The following is an 18,851-nucleotide window of genomic DNA, read 5'->3' as shown; positions in this document are numbered from 1 at the left end:
AATAATGATAACAACAACAAGTCCTAATCATAGTAAGAAATAAAATAAGTGGAAACATATATAACATTACACTCAGACTATCACAGACAGACCAACATCTGGGGCTTATGGGCTCCTTATCCGCTATGAGGACCAATGAACAGAGGGGTGTCGTATGCTGTAAAGCCTTCTGAAGCAAATTGTAATTTCTGATAAATGGATTTATAAATAAAACACATGCGTGATAATGGCAGAACTAAAAAGCCCAGCCCAACTGACCTCTGCCTGAGCGCTAGTACTCCTGTGGGACCTCAGAGGGTGTCCATAGGTGCTGACTCCATTTTATTTTTATTTTTCTCTTTAATTATTTATTCAGTTTTCTTGCTACTTACTCTTTCCTTTAATTATTGATTTAATTGATTAATTAATTGTGTCCTTTTAGTATTATTATTATATTCAATATTTTGCATATGCAATATTATATCTAATCCTCCTATTATATATATATATATGGTACTGCTACTTACACTCACACATAAATAAAAAAGAAAACAAATTATGTGGGGTATCGCACAGTGGTAGGGGACCATCCAAAATGTACAAAGTAGGACAAAATGAAAAATCATCACCAATAATCAATGTAAGTCCTTTTTGGAGGACTACAGAAGATGTACAAGGGTGCTGTCATTCTTGTTACATCTGCAGCACCCTGCCTCTCCCCGAGCTTCACTCTAAATGACTTTAAAGGAGTCAAGTAAATGTTATTTATACTCTTGAACTCGACCATTCTTGCTCTAATCTCTCTAGACATTTTCTTTAACTTTAAACTGTAATTCTTAAGTAGGTGAGAAAAAAGTGTTACTTCTTGGAAAACGCGTTGCCTTGCATCTGTTGCTTTTGTACTCCATCAGCACATAATTGTAGTGACGTTCAAGGCCAAATTAACAGATAAGAACCAATAGCATCATGTCATGGCACCATCATTCCACTTCTGTCCAAAGGGTTAAAATGCATATTCATATGCACTGTCAGCATTCACTACATGCTGGAAATTCCTCTTTTTAAACTACAGTAGCATCAACATACTCAGGAATTATGTGAGTATGACTTGCTTTTTGCCCCCATCTTGGTGTGAGCCATTGGGTCAGTTTACACTAGACTAGTTTATAAGCATTGATGATTCTGAAAACAGATGTGAGGACTATGTGACCACGAAATGCACACTCAACTGTTAATTCACTGTTTGATGTAATTTGCTGATTAAGTCTTTGTGTTCTTTTATGTGAAACTTTTATGCTGTTGTCTTGACCAGGATGTCTTTGTAAAAGATATTTTGAATCTCAATGAGAATTGTTAAAGTAAAGGTTAAATAAAAAGTGGAAAAACATGAACATTATTTCACTTCATTCTAGAAGTTAAGGCATTTGAGTTACTGATGTACATTATTGAGACATCTGTTATTGTCTGTCTAAAACCAGGAGGTACATTTGGGTCACACCTTATTTTGATAGCCAACGTCTCTGCCCAGGGTAGTCATTTACACACTGTTTCAAAAATATTGGCTGCTGGTCAAACCAGCAATCCTCTGTTCACCAGATGACACCTTTAACCTAAGGTTAAAGATGTGAACAAAAGAAATGAAGCACATCAGATACACCTTCATATCCAAACGCAATCACAGTCAATGGACAAATCAATGCTTCGGCAACAATAGGTGAAACAAAGCCAGTCATTACTTTAATGAAAAAATCATTAAAATAACATGTTTACAAGAAGTATACACATAACCAGTGCCTATAGTGTTGATTCCCCCCAGCCCTTCACCTTTTTTAAACAACAACACAGTGGATATAATTAGGCTTTTACAACAGTGGTAGACAGAAAAAACAAGATTTTATTTTTTGTCATAGTATCACAACTGACAAAGCCAAATCCTCACTGGTGTAGGCAATTGTTTTTCATTTAAAATGAATGCTGCAAAATAGAGATAAATTACAGAAGAAAACCTGCTGCAGTCTATATGTGAACTGTGACTTGAGGGACATTTCATTTTTCAATAAGACAACCCAGAACATAAAGCTAAAGCTACCCAGACTTTATAACATATGCTAAAGGCAGTAGTTGCTGCCACGTGTACCTCTGATATTCACCCCTTCAAATACTGATTTAAAGGGGTGAATATTTTTGCAATCAGTCACTTTGTGTTTTATGTTTGTGCTTGATTTAGATCAGTTTATATAGATTTTGTGAGTTGATGAGTGTCTAAAATGCCAAATTACATCCACTGAGATAAAACTAGTGCAGAAACTAAACAATGACAAATCAGAGGAAATCAATACACTTTATAGGCACTGCATCTCAGAAAGAAACATGACATTTAAAATAGATCCAACTGGATTTATAATGCAAATAATTACTTTATGCAATCACAGCAGCGTCTCAACTGATCAGATGTTCAAACACACAGAATTATGTTATTTGAAAAGTCTTATGTGAAAAAAAAATCACACATGTAAATTAAACAGGAGTATTAGGAAAAAGTAGTCCCTGGAATAACACCTCTGGGATGTGTTAAAATCGCAGGGATTTCCAGTGCCTTTCTGTCCAACCAATCCTGCATTGGTGGTGCTGGGAATTTATGCATTTCTTCAAAACTCAATCTTCAGTTCTCAGATTCTGAAGACATCTGTTTTAATAATCGCTGCTCCTTACGAAGACGCATTCGCTCTTTGAAGTCCTCCAACTCTCTTCTCTGTAATAATGTAAAGCACAGTCATTATCATCATCATATATTGTGCTGTGGAGCAGTAGTTCTAAACTGACTTGAGTCGGTAATAAAAAAAAAAATCAGCTAAAGAACCATGCAGACTCAGAAAATCACTCTAAATACAAAAAATATTTGTGATGTCAGGGTTGAATCATGATGTAAAGTGGGGGAAATCACTAAAATATTAATAGGCCAATTCCGTAAAGAAGAAAAAAAACACACACCCTCACTCAACTTTAAATGATATGGTCTGCCACTATGATCTCAAAAATTAAAATGCAAAAAAACAACAGAAACAAAAAGAACAGTATCATAAGAAACACTATGGTAACCAATTTGTGTTTTCTTATTGGGGCATTTATCTGTATGTTTGAGAAGAAAAGTTTCAGGAAGAAAATAATAATATGCACCTTAAAGCGAAAAAACAACAACAAACCCATCTTAGCACACAATGTACACAGCATAAAAAATATACTACAAAAATATAAAAAAGTATATTTAAAAAATGTGGTATTGATTACAGAGGCTTCCGTCACATTTTAATTTTGTTTGTTTTTTAAATGAAATTTATATATATAGTTTTTGGTTATATTTGATATGGACAATATTAAATACAAACTTAATTTTATTTATTTTGTTGGTTTATTTTTTGTTGACAGTATGGCTTCTTAAAATCATGAGTTTCATACAATGTACTCACATGCAGTTGCTCGTCAGGGGGGAAAATCTCCCTCTAGATGACATAAAAGATGCAATTGCGGTGGAGAGAAAGGAGCATTTGTTATTACAAGATGAGCACCAAGCTTGAGTAAAATAATATGTGGGCTATGACAAGAGCTAAACACAGCAACACGTACCTTTCTCTTTACTATGTACTCCTCAAAATACTCTGCTTGATTTGAGATCCAGAACATGGTCACGGGAAAGGACAGATACAGCATCATCTGCTCAAAACAAAAACAACCAGAGCCAGTGAGCGATAGAGGAAGACAGTTATATCATGAGCACACTTAGCCTCATGATAATGACTCGCTAGATTGAACCACAAAACACAGGCGTGTGTACGGATTCAACCCGTAAAGCAATACTTAGCTTTACGGGTTACAAAGAGAATATACTTACTCTAAACATCTCTATCTTGACACCCATTTTCACATTGATGATGGGCCCACAACCATGAAATGTTACCTAAACTCCAACCATCGCCAAAGACCTTCACACTACTTCCGGGTTTCTAGAAGGTCCTATCAGATGAAAGCCGCAACGCATGCGCCGGAGTTGTAACACAAACCAGACACACGTGTGGCATTTTGTTTATCTTCATTTTTTTTACCCTTAATAAAGTAAAAATTGGAGGCCTGAAAATCCGACGGTTATTTTTTGATCAAAGCTGACTTTCGGTTTGATAAAGACATTTTTAACAGTGATTGTCCACTGAGGGGCGCTGCAAACTATTGATTCTGTCGACATGCCCTGTGCATTTGTGGTGAGATTTGCAATATTATTATGTGCAAAAAGCCACACAGTGGATGCTATTTGATCCCATTCCACATCAGCAAACCTACAAGAATGTCAGTCTGGTGAGTTATTTGATAATTATCTTTCATTCCTTATCCTAGTTACCTACATTTGGACGTTAAATGATATCTAATATGGTATATATATATATATATATATATATATATATATATATATATATATATATATATATATATATATATATATATATATATATATTATAGTCCCATAGTCCTAGTGGCTTTTGAATGTGTGAGTCCTTGTAGTGTTTCAAAGTACAGTCGTGCTTGAAGTGGTGGATAATGAGTTTCCTTTCACACCATTTTCATGTATGTATGTATGCATGAATAACTTTCCATTAAAACTGAGAGGATTTAAAATGAAATTATGATCTCTGACATAATCACTTTCCCCATAAAAACAAATAACATCTCTTTTCTGTAAATGAATCGGGGTTTCCCAAAACTTTTCATGTTCAACATTAGCCCAGAAGAATATTATATGTACGCATTCATTAAAACATGTAAAATAGTTTGTGTGTCAGTGTTACGAAATATTTAATATTTAATTTTAACGAATTTAATTTCGAAATGATTTTTTTGCATTTAAGTGTGTAATTCCTCCGCTCAGCTGCTGCTGCTGGAGTTGCAGTCGGTGACGCGCTCTTTACGTCCTCGACGAAAGACCAACGCGTGACGTCATCGACAACGAGAGGTGTTCAGGATCCTCGGAGAGAAAGATCCCGCGCGCCCTGGCAACCTGATAAACCCAGGTAAACGCCGTTGTTTCAAACATTATTCTGCCAGTCATGTTGCCTCAGTAAAGCGAAAGAGTAGACCGCAAGAGACACGGTAACATCCGTGTAAAGGGTTCAGAGGTAGCGCTGATGCCCGGCGCCCACTGAGACCGTTCACTTGCACGGCGGCCTGTTCTGGCTAACTAGCTTGCTAGCTAAAGCTAGTAGGCAGTTGTCTATCAAAAGACACAATAACCGCATCTACATTGTGTGTCTATCTGACATCCCTTGCTTTTCTCACCCACTGTTAGTCACTATTACGCTGCAAATAGCCCGACAAATGCTGCTATGACCACCGTGATGGGCATCTATAGCTAGCTTGCTCGTCGACTGTCTTGTGTTGTGGGAGACGGTGACGCCGTCACGGTGATGATGGCGCACACTCAGACTGAGGCTATTTGATGAGAATGTAGTCAGTGGAGGAGGTAACACAAAATGAAACTGTAATGTTGATTTTCTACCGCTTGCTGCCATGATCTTGGAGACAATAGGTCTCTATCTTTGTTCGCTTTCAGCTCTGCTGTGCACAGCACTGACGTCCATTACGAAACCCAGGCAATAATCTATGCCCTGTGGCCTAACGTTAGGATCTTGGCTCCTCGACGATGGTCGCTCGCCAGCAGTCATTACTTTGCGATCTATCGTTTATTAAACACACCTGGTAGCGTCGTCTTATCCCACATTGATGCTTTTGACTCTGCAGTGTTTATATGGCTAGGATACGATGGGGTATTATACAGACATAAAGCAGTGGCATCCAGCCGACTGATGTGCTCACACAGATAACTAATGCAGAGGCCCGTTACTTAGCATACTGTCCCTGCTGTTTTCCTTGTAGGAGGAATCCCCAGTTATACAGCTATGAGCTCTGTTTTTTGATTTGTAATGCTTGACCATTGCTGTGGTACTTGATAGCTCTAATGACATACACTAACCCACCTGAAGTCACGTGCCCGTTTGGACAGGCTTCTTTGCCTAAATGTGCACACAGACTGAAGCAATTTTAAGCTCTGGGGCTGCTGTAACTGGTCACTTAGCTCATACGTTTTGTTTTGATGTTTTTTTCTTAAACAATATTTTTGAAAGTCTACTATGCAGACCTGTAGCTACAGATTGGGAATTAATCAAAGCCATAAAGCCATAGGTCAGTTTTGTGATTAACATGTCACTGTTTAGGTATAAGAAGTGCTCTCCTTGTCTACTCTTTGTGTGTAAATGAAGAGGACAAATTAGGTCAAAGGGCGCAAAGTTACCTGGTAGGCAGTAAATCAAACAATCTCAGAGGGCTGAGCTATTAATAACATTGCTGCAAATTAATTTTCCTAGCTGGAACTGATAAACTGCATGACAAGTTTTTAAGTAAAGATTGGGTCAGAGTGCTTGCTGATACCTGGAAGGGTTAGGATTCACAGAGCCAAGCTTTTAATTACATAATACCAGCATAGTAGGGCTGGGTGATACGGAGATAATAAAATACAATTTATATGACCAAATATCTCCATTAATATTGTGACCTTATTGCAGGATTGACCATAGGTGCTTCGAAATGTTATTTACACAAAGAGATTTTGAATAAATAATACAAAATTACATGAATATAATGACCTAAAAGGCAAACAATTGGACTGGTAGAAGAGTTTAAGTTAAGAAAATAACTTCAGGAAAATACAACACTTTCGATATCACAATATCCAAAGCCCAAAACAATATCTCATCTAATGATATCAAAATAATACTGACATATTACCCAGCTCTACCAGTATGTAATCATTAAAACCATTAACCTACCTGCATCATTCAAGGTGTCTAAAAAGTCCCAACCAGTAAAATGTGTATGTGTGTGTAGCTTATTCTACAGACTTCCATTGACTTATTTCTGGCTGTGATTGTGGTCATCATGTTCTTAGCAAAAGAACATAATTTTCTCTCTCCTGTTTTTTTTTTTTCTCCTTATTTTTTTTATTCCTTTTTTGGCTCTGTTCTCTCTGGTTTAGTTGCCATAGTAACACCATCCTTGGCCTAGTTGTGAATGACCTCTGAGTGAAAAGGAGTGTGTGGTCAGGGAACAAATGAGCGAGCAAACAAAATCTATTATAGTGTGTGTGTGAGTGTATGTGCTTCATTTATCACTTTAGAATCATTGACAGGAGTGTCATGAGGCTGACAGCCATGTTCCTGCTGCTACTGAGAAAATAACATTACAGAGCATGGAATTTTTTGTTTCTCTCCGGCCACGTTAAAAACAGTGCGTCTTTGTTACGTAGTGGCGTGTTGGGATATACTAAAGCGTATTGACAATTTTTTTTATTGTTTTCAGATGACTTAATATTGCTTTTTCAGCTTACATTTATATTTTATTTAATTTCTAAAACCAGTCATTATTGTCCGCTTTCAAGACTTTTAGTGATCAAGGCTGTGAGAATCAGCCAGTCTAACGCTAATCACTGGCACTTGTTTTACATCACTTTTACAAAAAAAGATCTTGCCTAATAGTCGTTTTAAAAGCAACAGTTAACTAATGACTGATGTCATTTTTGAAGGTTGATTCAGTATTTCTTAATATTGCTCACCAATGACAGCATATTCATGTAGCGATTTACAAACCATAAAAAATGCAATGCTCAGTATCATCCACAGTTGAACATATGCAGTACTACATTTTTAAAACATTATGTGGCATCTGATTTTACATGTAAATAATAAGCTTAGGGATTTCAGGCTGATTGGGGGACTTGTATTAAAACAATTAAGGGAATTTGCACAGATTCTCAGCAATATTTGTTCAAGATTTATTTGATACAGTCCAGATGTACCCTACATCACAACTTGCAAACATTTTTCACACTTTTTCCTGTCACAGTGTAAACGATATCTGCCGTACCGTGACAATTTAATACAAGTGTTACTCGGCTCTACTTCAAAGATAGTTCCTTTAGGCCGAGGGATAGTTTTTCTTGATTTATTTTATGGGAAGCAGTTATTTATTGCAACTTTTACTCTCCTAAAGGAGCAATTTCATGCTCTCATCGTTTAAATTCTCAATAGTTGTCACTCCCATGCGTGTGTCTATCAGTGATTGATCACAGAATAGCTTAAAAAAATAAAAAAAATTACAGTCATATACTCTCAGTTGCCATTTTATTAGTTCAAGAACTGACTGCATCTTAACTGCCACAGTGAGCTGTAGCTCCAGTTAGTATGGCATAAGACAACATGTCTTGTGGGTAATACCTGGAAATCCCTCAAGTCTGGAGCAGGGACTGAAATTTCCATCTGGAGAATATCAGTCTAAATATTCACTCTACTTTAGTCCTGTTTTTGGTCTTTCCCAATTCCTGAGGGAAATATCCGGCACTTTTTTGTTTCTCAATGCTCTACTATGTTCCCAAAGTATTTGCTAACTGTGTCTTTCTGCCGTGGCACTGAGCAGAAAATGTGCAGTGGGTATTTGGAGGCTTTCTTGTTAAGAGTGAGAGTGAATCAAAGTTTAAATGAGATGGAAGTCGCTAGAATGCTCCATGAAGCCAAGAGGAGTTTTGGAGGATAATTCTTTCTAGGTCCACTGGGAGTGACCCCTATGGTACCACTGTCATTTTGTTACATTTATGGAGACTAATACTGATTGTAGTCACTAAAGGGACTATTTAAATGCTCACATATTTTATGGTGCTTTCACAACGGGGACCCAGGCCCAGATCCAAAAATACTTGACCCCAAAGTTCAATTTATTTGATTTCTATGAACAATGTGTACTAAATGTGGGCACAGTTCATAGATCTAACCCTCTTAAGTGCACAGCCATGGGCGATAAAGTAGAAAGGCAGGTGAGAGGGGCATTTGTGACTTTGTCCCCAAAATATAAACAAATAGGCATAATGCAAAGGTCGATTCCACAGCAAACTTTTCCGTTTTTTTTTTGCAGGTCAGTGAAAGCAGTGCAGGCGAAAATCTTTGAGTTCTTGTTGTCCTCAGCAGCACTTTGTGGAGTTTCATTCACTGGGTATTTAATTGATTCGTCAGTCAGATCAGAGCTGATCAGATCAGGTTAATGGATGAGAGGAGAAGCTGCTGTAGAAGTGAGTGAAAGCTAATTTTTAGAACCAGTGTAATGAATGGTTGAGATTCACTGTCTCTGCGACTGGCATCCTGCTGCCCAGAGTATGCTCTGTGCCCCGAGACTGTGCTGTATTAAAAAAAAACAAACAGTATATATATTACAACCGTGCACCTAATGAACAGTCCAAAAATTGAATATCAGTTAGTAGTGCCAGATGTTGGTTCGCCACATTGAAATACATTTGTGGTAAATTCTATTAAAAAAAGCCCTTGAACGTGTTACAGATTATACAGTGCTGTCCAAAAAGTTCTCGAAAAGTTTTTTTGTTGTTGTTGTTCTTTTGTTCTTTCAATTAACCCCATGCTGCTCATATCTAATATTGAGGCTGTAGTTGCAAGTTTTGAAAATGTATTTCCAAAAAATGTTAGTAATTTTGCCTTTAAGCCTGGAAAGTTTAGAGGCTCAATAGATGTCAAAGTGTAGTATAGATTAAGATCAGGAAAACATAAATTTAGTGAGTAATTAAAAAAAAAATACATATCTGAATTGCTAGGGGTTAAACAGTTAAAAGGTAACTATGCATAGGTTAATATGTGTGAAGATGCTTAAAAGAGTGCTCCAGTAAATTAGTACAGCACTGCATTTCCATAAAGCTGAAGGACTCATAAGAGACTGTTAAAAATTTAATGTTCAACATTGAAGCAGCAGAGAGATCATGACTTTTAGTCTCTACCATGGGTCAAGCTTTCATTCATTAGACCCCCCCCCCCCCCCCCCCCCCCCCTCCTCAATACCCACTACCTTCAAAGATAGATTCTCTGTTAAAATCTTTTTTTTTTAAAGATTTTTTGGGCTTTTATTCCTTTATCTGATTGGACAGCTATAGCATGAAAGGGGTAGAGAGAGTGGTCATGATATGCAGCAAAGGAGAAGAAGAAGATATGATACATCTGATTCCACAGGCTGGGTAGTACTCCTTGACAGGAGCAGACTGTACTTAATAAATAGATGGAGTGCCCCCTTAAATTGGCATAACATATTCCCTCATCCAAGATCTAGACTGTAGCGTAAGTCTAGTCCCCATATATAAGTCTGTGTGACATTTTAGTTGCGCAAATGGATTTCCAGGTTGTTGAATGATGGCAGGTTTTCTGGGTGTAAAAAGTATTTTTTTTAATTACAGAAGCTTTATCTGTTAAATCCAGATAATTCTCAAATTACCAACAGGCTTTGGTTATTATTGCTACGAAGTACCTCTTTTAACACCATCTTTTTATGCATTGTTTTTCCCAATGCATAACTGAATACGAGTGTATGCTATACTGTGTCATGTTGGCAAATTGCCTGTTCCCTGTTTTCTCCATTCCAGGTCCCTGTAGATTTCAGCTTCTCCGGTGCTCTGATGATTAATGGAAGTACCTCAGACTTTCTCTCCCAGTCTCATCTCTGCGTGCACTGCTGCCTCTCTGTCTGACCCAACCCCCAGTCTTAATGCAACCCTCTCCTTCCCCTTTCCCCCTTCCTCTCACTATCATCCCTCCCTCCCTCCGTCCATGTCTCTGAATACGATCTCCCCCACCCTTCCAGTGACAGGGCCATCGGTTTGGCCCCCTCTGAATTGCTGTAGGTTGGAGCTTTGTCACTCTGGCAGCTGCTGTATTGTCTTTGGGACTGGTGCATATGGCACGTGGACAAGGAAGTGGGTCTGTGAGGACAGCGTCAGTGTCTGGTTGCAGCATAGATGAGCTGCTTGTATCATTTGGGATAACTGACAAAGTGCATTGCATTGTAGTCACCAGTCATCTGATTCTATTGAACAGAGTGGCTTATTACTTCCCCGATCTCTTGAGGTTTTGATATCTGACTAATTTCGAAACTATGTGGGTGTGTGACTGTTAGCATGCTCGTGAGACATAAGATTGATCGAGAGGTGAGAGGTCAGCAATAAACTTGCCCCTGGTATTGTATACACAAGTTACATTGACATATAATGATGTATTATGGTTTGATATACTGTGGCGGATAATCAAATGCAGTATTTTATGGTTTAAGAAGTTATAAATGTGACATGTCAGGAATATCCACTCACCACCAAACTGTGGCCTCCCAACTGCTGTAGGATTTCCTCATATTCTTTCTTGGAGGGTAGTGAGCAGGAGGTTAAAAGTCCTGCGTTACTTCGGCAGGGTTAAAGGCCCAGACGCATTAACCTCTAACCCTAAGGGGACATTCAAGAACTTTAGGCAATGAAAACCCCCTGCTGTGTAGCCTCATGTCGCTGTGTCTTGACCAAAAAAATACACATGAACTAGGACTGGGCAAATAATCGAAAAATAATCGAAACCGACGTTCAGAACCTTTAACCAACCTAATCTTGTCCATGTTGGTTATTTAGGTTATTTAAAAATTCTGTCAATCCTTACTTAACAGGAGTTTGCCAACTGTCAATGTCTAAAGAAAAGTGATCTTACTCTATATAACATTTTTCTTTCGACCTCATCAACGAGGGCCAACAGTGTTGGACACACCACAGTGACAAAAGCCACAGGCGCTCACCAACGACCCAACACGGACCAACGGCAGACTGTCGGCTTGGTGTGTCAGGGCCTTAAGAGGCAGCATTGTCAGGCAGGTTGGACGATTGGTGCAGTCTCTTTGTCACATTAGTCTCCATATGGCCCTTTTACAGGCATTAGGCATTCATTGCAAGGCTGCTTTTGGCACTTGTGTATTTTGGTAATTATGGTACACAAATTGTTACTTGGTATTTTAGTAATATCTCTTGATAAGATCTGACTAACCTCATGATCACATCACAATGTGGTCACCAAGCTCTCAAGAACGTCTCATAACTGGAGATTGCTCTGCCACAGGAAGGCAAGGTGGGTGGTCCCACGCTTATGCACTCTTTCTGTCACACGATTTTCCTTCACGTCCCCAGCTTGACCATTAACACTGTCCTATGTTGTGTCCTGAATTTAGATTGATGACATGAGTTTACTTGCTGTCTTGTGCTGTACAATGTGCAGCCTCAGCTTTCATGCAAGTTGTTGGTGCCATGGTGCACATACTAATTAGTTAAATTTACAGAGTTTATTATTCCTCTATGGCAGGGCTCCAGGCTAACTTTTCCACTAGTAGCACAGGTGCTACCTGCTTTCTCAGCTATTTACACCAGAATGTGATTCAGATTCAGTTTTTTTGTTGTTATATAAATTGTATTTTTTTTAATCCACTACCTGTGCTGCTTCAGCTGCAGCAGCCTCGCTCTATGTCCTGCTCTCGGTACTTATTTTGAACATGTCTGCTGTGCAGAATGAAGCTGCTGCGGTGAGTGAGCGGAGCTGCGTGTTGAATGTAAGACAGTGGATATTGCTGCAGTTGTAAAAACCATCACAATCCTCTACGCTGAAGCTGCAAAAACACACGTTGTTACTGCTGGTGATGTTCTGCAGTTAGTAATAGTAGTTAACTTAAGTTTTATGAGAGCAAGCGCTGCATAGTGAGGATACAGACATTTCATAAACCAGAAATATATAACACAGATCCACTGATAAGCATCTATCCCACTGAGGATAGAGTGTGGGGTTGTGGTAGAGTCAGCTGTCACTCTGTTTGTCACTGTTAGTAGATTTCAGGTCTCTGCTACCAGGGATTTTAGGGGCCTTTGGGGCCAAATGGCCACATGAAATGCACTCGTCATTTTCTTTAGTTTCACAGAAATTGGATCAGTTTGAATTTGTTTGATAGCAGTACTGCAATCATGGCATATACATGGCCAATAGATTTGGACTTTGTGGTGCAGTGGTCATTTTGGTAACCCTAATCCTGATCTCTTAACACATCTCTTAAATGTGATTTAGGGCTGCTGGTGTTTCTGGGACCGCAGAGATTGTATTTTTGGTGTAACCCAATATTAGATGTTTTCTCCACAACAGTTTGCCAAAAAAAAAAACCCCAAACTGCTGTAATGTCTTACCTTTTGCAGTTAGGTAGCCCAGCTTCAGTATGAATGTAAGGTGTACGTGGACATGATGGAGAGTAGATAAGGGAGTCCTTAAATTGGTGGGGGAGGCAGGATCCCTCTGAGGGAAGAGAGTGAGTGGGGGTGGGGCATGATGAAATGGACGGAGGAAAAGACTCGAGGGGGGGGGGGTGTTAAAGGTGTAAGAGAGGGAGAGAGGAGCGAGCAAGGACCTCAAGCTATTGATGGGGAAAGAGGGGAGGGGTGGAATGAGCAAGCGTGTAGGAGGGAGGGAGGGAGGGAGGGTGTGTGGGCTGAGGCTCCGCTGAATGAGGAAGCAGCAGAGCCATTTTTACTGTTGAGTAACTGCACGCTGGTCTGCCTGTGCTGGAGAGAGGGTGAGAGAGCGAGCAGAGGAAATAAGTGCTCCTCCTGGATCTTATCGGAGCGCTCTCTCCCCTCTCTCGCCTTCCCCTCTCCTTCTTGCTTTCGGCCTGTGTCCATTTAAGTTGGGGAGGCCCTGGAGAGGACACACAATGGAGCGAAGAGCCTGTGGCAACTGGGCCGTTGTACTGCTGAGAGGGGGATGGGGTAGAGAGAGGACCGGTTCACACAGCTAACACAGCCTGCCGGCTGTAGGCTTCCACAGCCTTTCCTCCCCGCCTGGACCCACTGTTTCCAGGCTGGGGCCTTTTTTGTGGAACGGCCACCCTCAAACTCCGCTTGGACTTCGCTAAGGATTACTCTGTTCTGTGGGATTTCAGGATACATACTAGGAGCTTGAAGAACAAATCTCTCCAGTGTTTTGGATGAGAGAAAAGAAAAAACAAACTTCTGTGTAATTCATCTTGCCCTTTTTTTTTTTGGTTTCTGTTTCTGCTTAGTGGAGTTCATAAATGGATTACAAGATGCATGCCAAGTCAAACGATTTGCTGGATTTCCAAAAACTGGATGCCCTTCTGGAAAAAATTGCACATTCAGTCTCTGTGAAAAGGTAATGTTATCTGGTGAGGTAGACTGTCCTACAAAGTTTTCAGACAGTAAATAAGTCACTGAAATCTTTACAATCATACATATAAGCATTAGTAACAATATATATACATTGTTTAAAATTGAGGAGAAGGGTTAATCAAAGACAGCCTTGAGTGATGGTTCTTGGGACCATCAAATGATTAGTACTAGGCTATCTCAAGTTTTATATGGCTCAGCACAACAGTCCCGTTACGATTTGTTTTGTTTCTTGAGAATAGTATTGTTATCCAGATTTCAGACAGAAGCCATGAACCTACCTCCTAGTGAGTAAGGGGGTGTGGGGGAAGGGGGAGTTCAGAGGAAGAAGGGGGTTGTGTGTGTGTGTGAGTGTGTTTGGTGTTTGTGTGTGTGTGTGTGTGCGCGCGCGAGTTTTAGAGATGTCTGCTGATTCCGGGTAGGGTTTGGCTTGCTCATCTTAACCAGCTGTAGGCTTAACCTGAATGGGCTGGCATGATTCCTCCCTTTTCCTGTTTATGATGTGCCTGACTCATGAAACGTCTATCTGAGTCACTTCGTGTGCTCACGCACTGACTCATCAAGTTAGTGCTTGTAGTCAATACTAGAGAACTTTTATAAGTCTGTGATCTTTTGATGAATGATGAGAAACACTGAATCTTGTTGATAACTTTCAGAAAAAGAACTCTTTGTTATATTTGATGAAACTGTCACTATGGCCACACAGCTGTACGTGAGACCGATGTTCCTATGCCTACTGTTGCCTCTCAGCACTTGTAATGGCATTACCACACGCGAGGGAAACCATTTGGGCTGAGGAATCTCTAAAGCAGCTGTCAATCATGTCAGTCACTGCTAGTATGCAGTCAAACTACAAAACTAGGCAGCACTGATCAAATATGAATAATGATTCTGTTAATGCATTGCCTACTTACTGCTTGTTATTTTCTTCCATCAAATGTTTTCAGTAAAATTAGACCAGGTCACCATGTTTGTAAGAATCCAGATGGAATTCAGCACTGCCCACCGGCTGGAACTAAGTTTCTCATTTTAAGGCTCAAAGGTACACTAAAATATGTTTCTGAAAACATTTGAATTAAGAAATAGGCAATGCAGTAACAGACTCTTGATTCATATGTGATCAGAGCTGCATAGTTTTTTACGAACCTAATTTTTTTCACAGACCATCTGTGTTTAAAAACATATTTTAGTGCACTGTTCAGCCATATAATAAGAAAGTTTGCTCTGGCCAGTAGGCTTTTTTTTCGGCTCCAACATGGCAGCTGAGTCACAAACTTTTTAATTTTACAGCTAAAGAGTACAGTTAATTACTATTCTGAAAACATTTGAGGGGAGAAAAGGGCAATGCAGTAATACAATCTTGATTCACACTGGATCAGTGCTGCCTAGTTTGACAGTTTGACCGCTGGTCACAAGCGTTGATTGACATCTTTGACAGCTGCATTAGAGACTCCTCGTCTCAGTTTGGTTGTTTTCGTCATTATGAGCGCTAAAAAGCAATAGAGTAGACAGAGGAATACAACTTTATTTTCACAGATTATCTCTATCCTTTGCATCTGTGTAGAGATAGTGATAGTCTGAGCAAATATGACAAAAAGTTATTTCTTTAAAAGTTACTAACTGCATCTTTAAACACCCACAAGACAGATGTAAACAAGGCTTTCCAGATTTTTCTGTGTTGTAACTGCTAGACCCTGGTTGTACTTCTCTCTTGTTTGTCTATAAACACACTCAAGTCGCACAGGTCATGGTTACTATTGAATTGGTAAGCATCCAAAAGTAGGATTTGGAACCATCGAGAATAAAAATACAGTACACCGGCCAAGATGGGGAGCGTTGCCATAGAAACCTTGGCAACTTTAGTTTTTCTTGAAGCCAAGTTTCAGAGGTACTCGAACAGGGTAGCAACAGATCAACTGCACATGATATAAGGTGGACAAAGGTAGAATAGTTAACGCTGCTAAATACTTAATATGCCTTGAAAGATTATTGGTGTGTAAGTCCTTTGGCAGTACTCACACACCCCACACTGTACAATTATGAGAAATGTGGGGAGCATATTATGATTTTGAGTGTGTGATCTGTGTACAGTTGTGCAGCACTTTTTTGTGCAGCTGTGGGTGTTTAGATTGAATCATACTACTGTTGATTGGGAATTGTTGTAAGTACATGGATAATTGACTTTAAATGAAGAAAGCGAGATATCACACTGAGACATGCTTAATTAGGTATGCACATTGTAAGCTTAACATTTTCTAAACAGATCATCGGACACATTAATGCTTGATTTGATTAATGCTGCCTTTTATTTTGGTGATAAAGCAAATCAAATAATGTCACATTAAAAAATGCTGCTTCTGCTCAGTCTTCACAAATAGATAGGGAAAAAAATCACAGGATGAAATATACATTTTGGCAGATTACCAGCTTTCTTGGAGAGCGTGCCTTGACACGTGTCTACAGTTAGCCTTTAGATGCATTTGGTTTGTAGTTGAGGGTCCGTCTATGGCTGACCTTTGACCGTGTTTGTTGGTGTGGCTGGTACAGTTGGTACAAGGTGACCCCTGATGGCTGAATATGCGATGGAGCAGCTCTGGAAAAGCCTAGCAATGATTTGACTCGTTCGGTTCAGTTCCCCGTTATTTTTTCACATGCCCCCGTTCTTTTTTTGTACGTATGTTAGAAGGCTACAGTCTGAGGTGACCGCTTGCTCACCAGGTAGTTTGTGCCCCATATAGGTGAATCCTGTGCTGCCACTGTTTGGTTTCTGACCTGTAGCCCTATGCAGCATGTCACCACCCCCAAGCTATGGTTCATTATTTGTGTAACCACATTTGAGCAAGACAGTTGACTCATTTTCTATACTGTTTGTCTTTGCTAATGATGCTGTGGTATTCATCTCCTCTGTAGATGCTTGTGAAGCTCAGAAAGTTGACATTCAAACATGAGTTTGCTTTGGGTGTTTAGGTTTTCCAAACGGATGCACTGTGTTGCATTTAGATTGGAAGGTGGGGTTACCGATGAGGAATTATTGACTTCCGACTTGCAATGCATTGAAGGAACCACCTTTTACCTTGGTGTTCCTGTTATATGGAAACTGCTTGCCCTCATTGCAGGTTCTGATCACACTTGTGTTGCTATGTGCTGAAAACAACAGATATCCCAGAGATACATAACAAATACTGCACATTTTCAAGTCCAAATTTGAATGATCATCATTAACAGTGTTCTTATCATACTATTTATATCTGCCACTGGTTTATATTTTCCAGCAAGGGATAAGGACCTTAATTTTCACCTCGACTATGTACTTCAGGAGAAAGTCTCCTATATCAGCTTTATATTTAAACACATTCTTGAATCATTTAAGAAACAAGAAAGCATGCAAAGAAACCAATGAGCAGGAACAACAGTGGAATCAATACATTGGTGTTTAATGGTAGATACAGTAGCATTAGTGTGAAGCTGCTCCCTGGAGAAGGGTTGAAGGTGGTTTTATGAAAGCACGAATAAGCAGGGAGTGGTGTTTTTGGCCTTGTCACTGTGGTCCCATTAATTATTTATTCCTTTGCTTTCAGTGAAAACACGGGCCATCATTCTGACACTTAGTGAGGGCCTCAAGTGGAATCTGCAGGCCTACATTTTTCACTGAAACAGCCCCCCAATCCATGAATGATTAATAGTTTACCTTCATGGCGGATGCAGACATCTTGCAATTATGTTTTTCCCCCTCTCCCAAGTAGGACAGTCACAGTGAAGCTGCACACAGCACCAGATTTCCTGGTGTGAGATGTGCATCCCCCACCCCAGTAACCAGAGCCACTTCCTTCCCAGAAAACATTCCACAGCAGTCTGCAGTGATGTATGTCCAGGTCAAAGGTCAACTGTTATTCCAGAGCTAAGAGCGATGTAGGACATGCAGCAACAGGAAGTGGACCTCTTGATTGACCTCTGTCGGGGGCTTCTGTAGACTTGATTAGTCTCACATGCCAACATCGCTCTTTCAACAGGACAATAGGTCAATGGTCAAGAATGGTTCACTAATTTATCTTATAGGCTGGTTGAGTATCACTCAAACTTAGTTAAAGTCACTATTGACATCAAAATCAAATATTACTTGAAGTGAAAGTGAAAGCAAAATGATGTTCATGATGTGTACAAACCTGCAATACTTGTTTCAGAGTAGTTTTGTGTTGATGAAATCAGGGATCTAAAAAGATATGTGATTTCCAAAACAGTTATGAAGCGTTTTTAGACCAGAGGAACTTATTCATAGTTTTAAGAACCCTCGATTTTGTTGTGTCCACACCGCAAGAACTACAAACAAGCGCAGTTCATAGAACGCTGTTTTGAGGAACTTTTTTTTCCCTCTTTTCAGAGAAGATACTCTCAGCAGAATAGAAACCACGAGTGATGTAAGTGTACAGTGAATGGTCCAGGCTTAGGTCTATGGTGATTGGTCAAACACAACCATTGCAGCACCAGCAACATGTTAGCTATTGAAAGAGCAGAAAACACAAAACAAAAGCAACTGCTGATAACAAAATAAATGGAAGAAAACATGGACAAACTGACCGACAGTGAAGTCCAGGCTTTACCGAACATTTAGGCAACAGTTGAAATACAACGACTTGACAAAGCAAAAGGCAATGGTGCTATACCAACTGCTGGCCTGCCTACAGTACATCACTTTAGTGTTCTTGCTGGCATTGCGAATGAACTTGCTCTATAAAGATATAAAGTTATCACAGACTACTGTGAG

The 18,851-nt window shown here is 39.6% G+C and overlaps 2 protein-coding genes across 4 annotated transcripts in view; one reads left to right on the top strand and one right to left on the bottom strand.

Annotated features, from left to right (window-relative positions):
- Nucleotides 1-1,694: 1,694 nt before the first annotated feature.
- LOC121956546 (protein PET100 homolog, mitochondrial) lies at nucleotides 1,695-3,978 on the bottom strand. Its single transcript, XM_042504817.1, has 4 exons — nucleotides 3,869-3,978; nucleotides 3,604-3,690; nucleotides 3,447-3,479; nucleotides 1,695-2,731 (listed from the first exon to the last, which is right to left on the bottom strand). Exons 1-4 carry the CDS (start codon nucleotides 3,893-3,895, stop codon nucleotides 2,642-2,644), a joined length of 237 nt encoding a protein of 78 aa, XP_042360751.1. The 5' UTR covers nucleotides 3,896-3,978; the 3' UTR covers nucleotides 1,695-2,641.
- Nucleotides 3,979-4,959: 981 nt separating this feature from the next.
- Nucleotides 4,960-18,851, top strand: part of brd4 (bromodomain containing 4) — a 38,976-nt gene continuing 25,084 nt past the window's right edge. For 2 of the 3 annotated variants that reach the window (XM_042504784.1, XM_042504783.1), the window contains exon 1: nucleotides 13,468-14,075. In XM_042504784.1, coding sequence (XP_042360718.1) covers nucleotides 13,978-14,075 — 98 coding nt within the window. In that variant the 5' untranslated portion in view covers nucleotides 13,468-13,977. Of the gene's footprint in view, nucleotides 5,037-13,467; nucleotides 14,076-18,851 lie in introns of those variants that run through there. The other variant, XM_042504785.1, reaches the window with a different exon arrangement.

This window comes from Plectropomus leopardus, chromosome 17, assembly GCF_008729295.1.
Source record: "Plectropomus leopardus isolate mb chromosome 17, YSFRI_Pleo_2.0, whole genome shotgun sequence".
Taxonomy (NCBI): Eukaryota; Metazoa; Chordata; class Actinopteri; order Perciformes; family Serranidae; genus Plectropomus; species Plectropomus leopardus.
Note: the sequence above shows the minus strand (reverse complement) of the source record. Positions and strands in the feature narration are given on the sequence as shown.

Coding starts and splice junctions, on each gene's coding strand:
- LOC121956546 (XM_042504817.1), bottom strand. CDS start 3,895: ATGGGTGTCAAGATAGAGATGTTTAGA. Junction 3,691..3,868: donor TCAAGATAGAGATGTTTAGA/GTAAGTATATTC, acceptor TGTTTTGAGCAG/ATGATGCTGTATCTGTCCTT. Junction 3,480..3,603: donor AGTACATAGTAAAGAGAAAG/GTACGTGTTGCT, acceptor TATGTCATCTAG/AGGGAGATTTTCCCCCCTGA.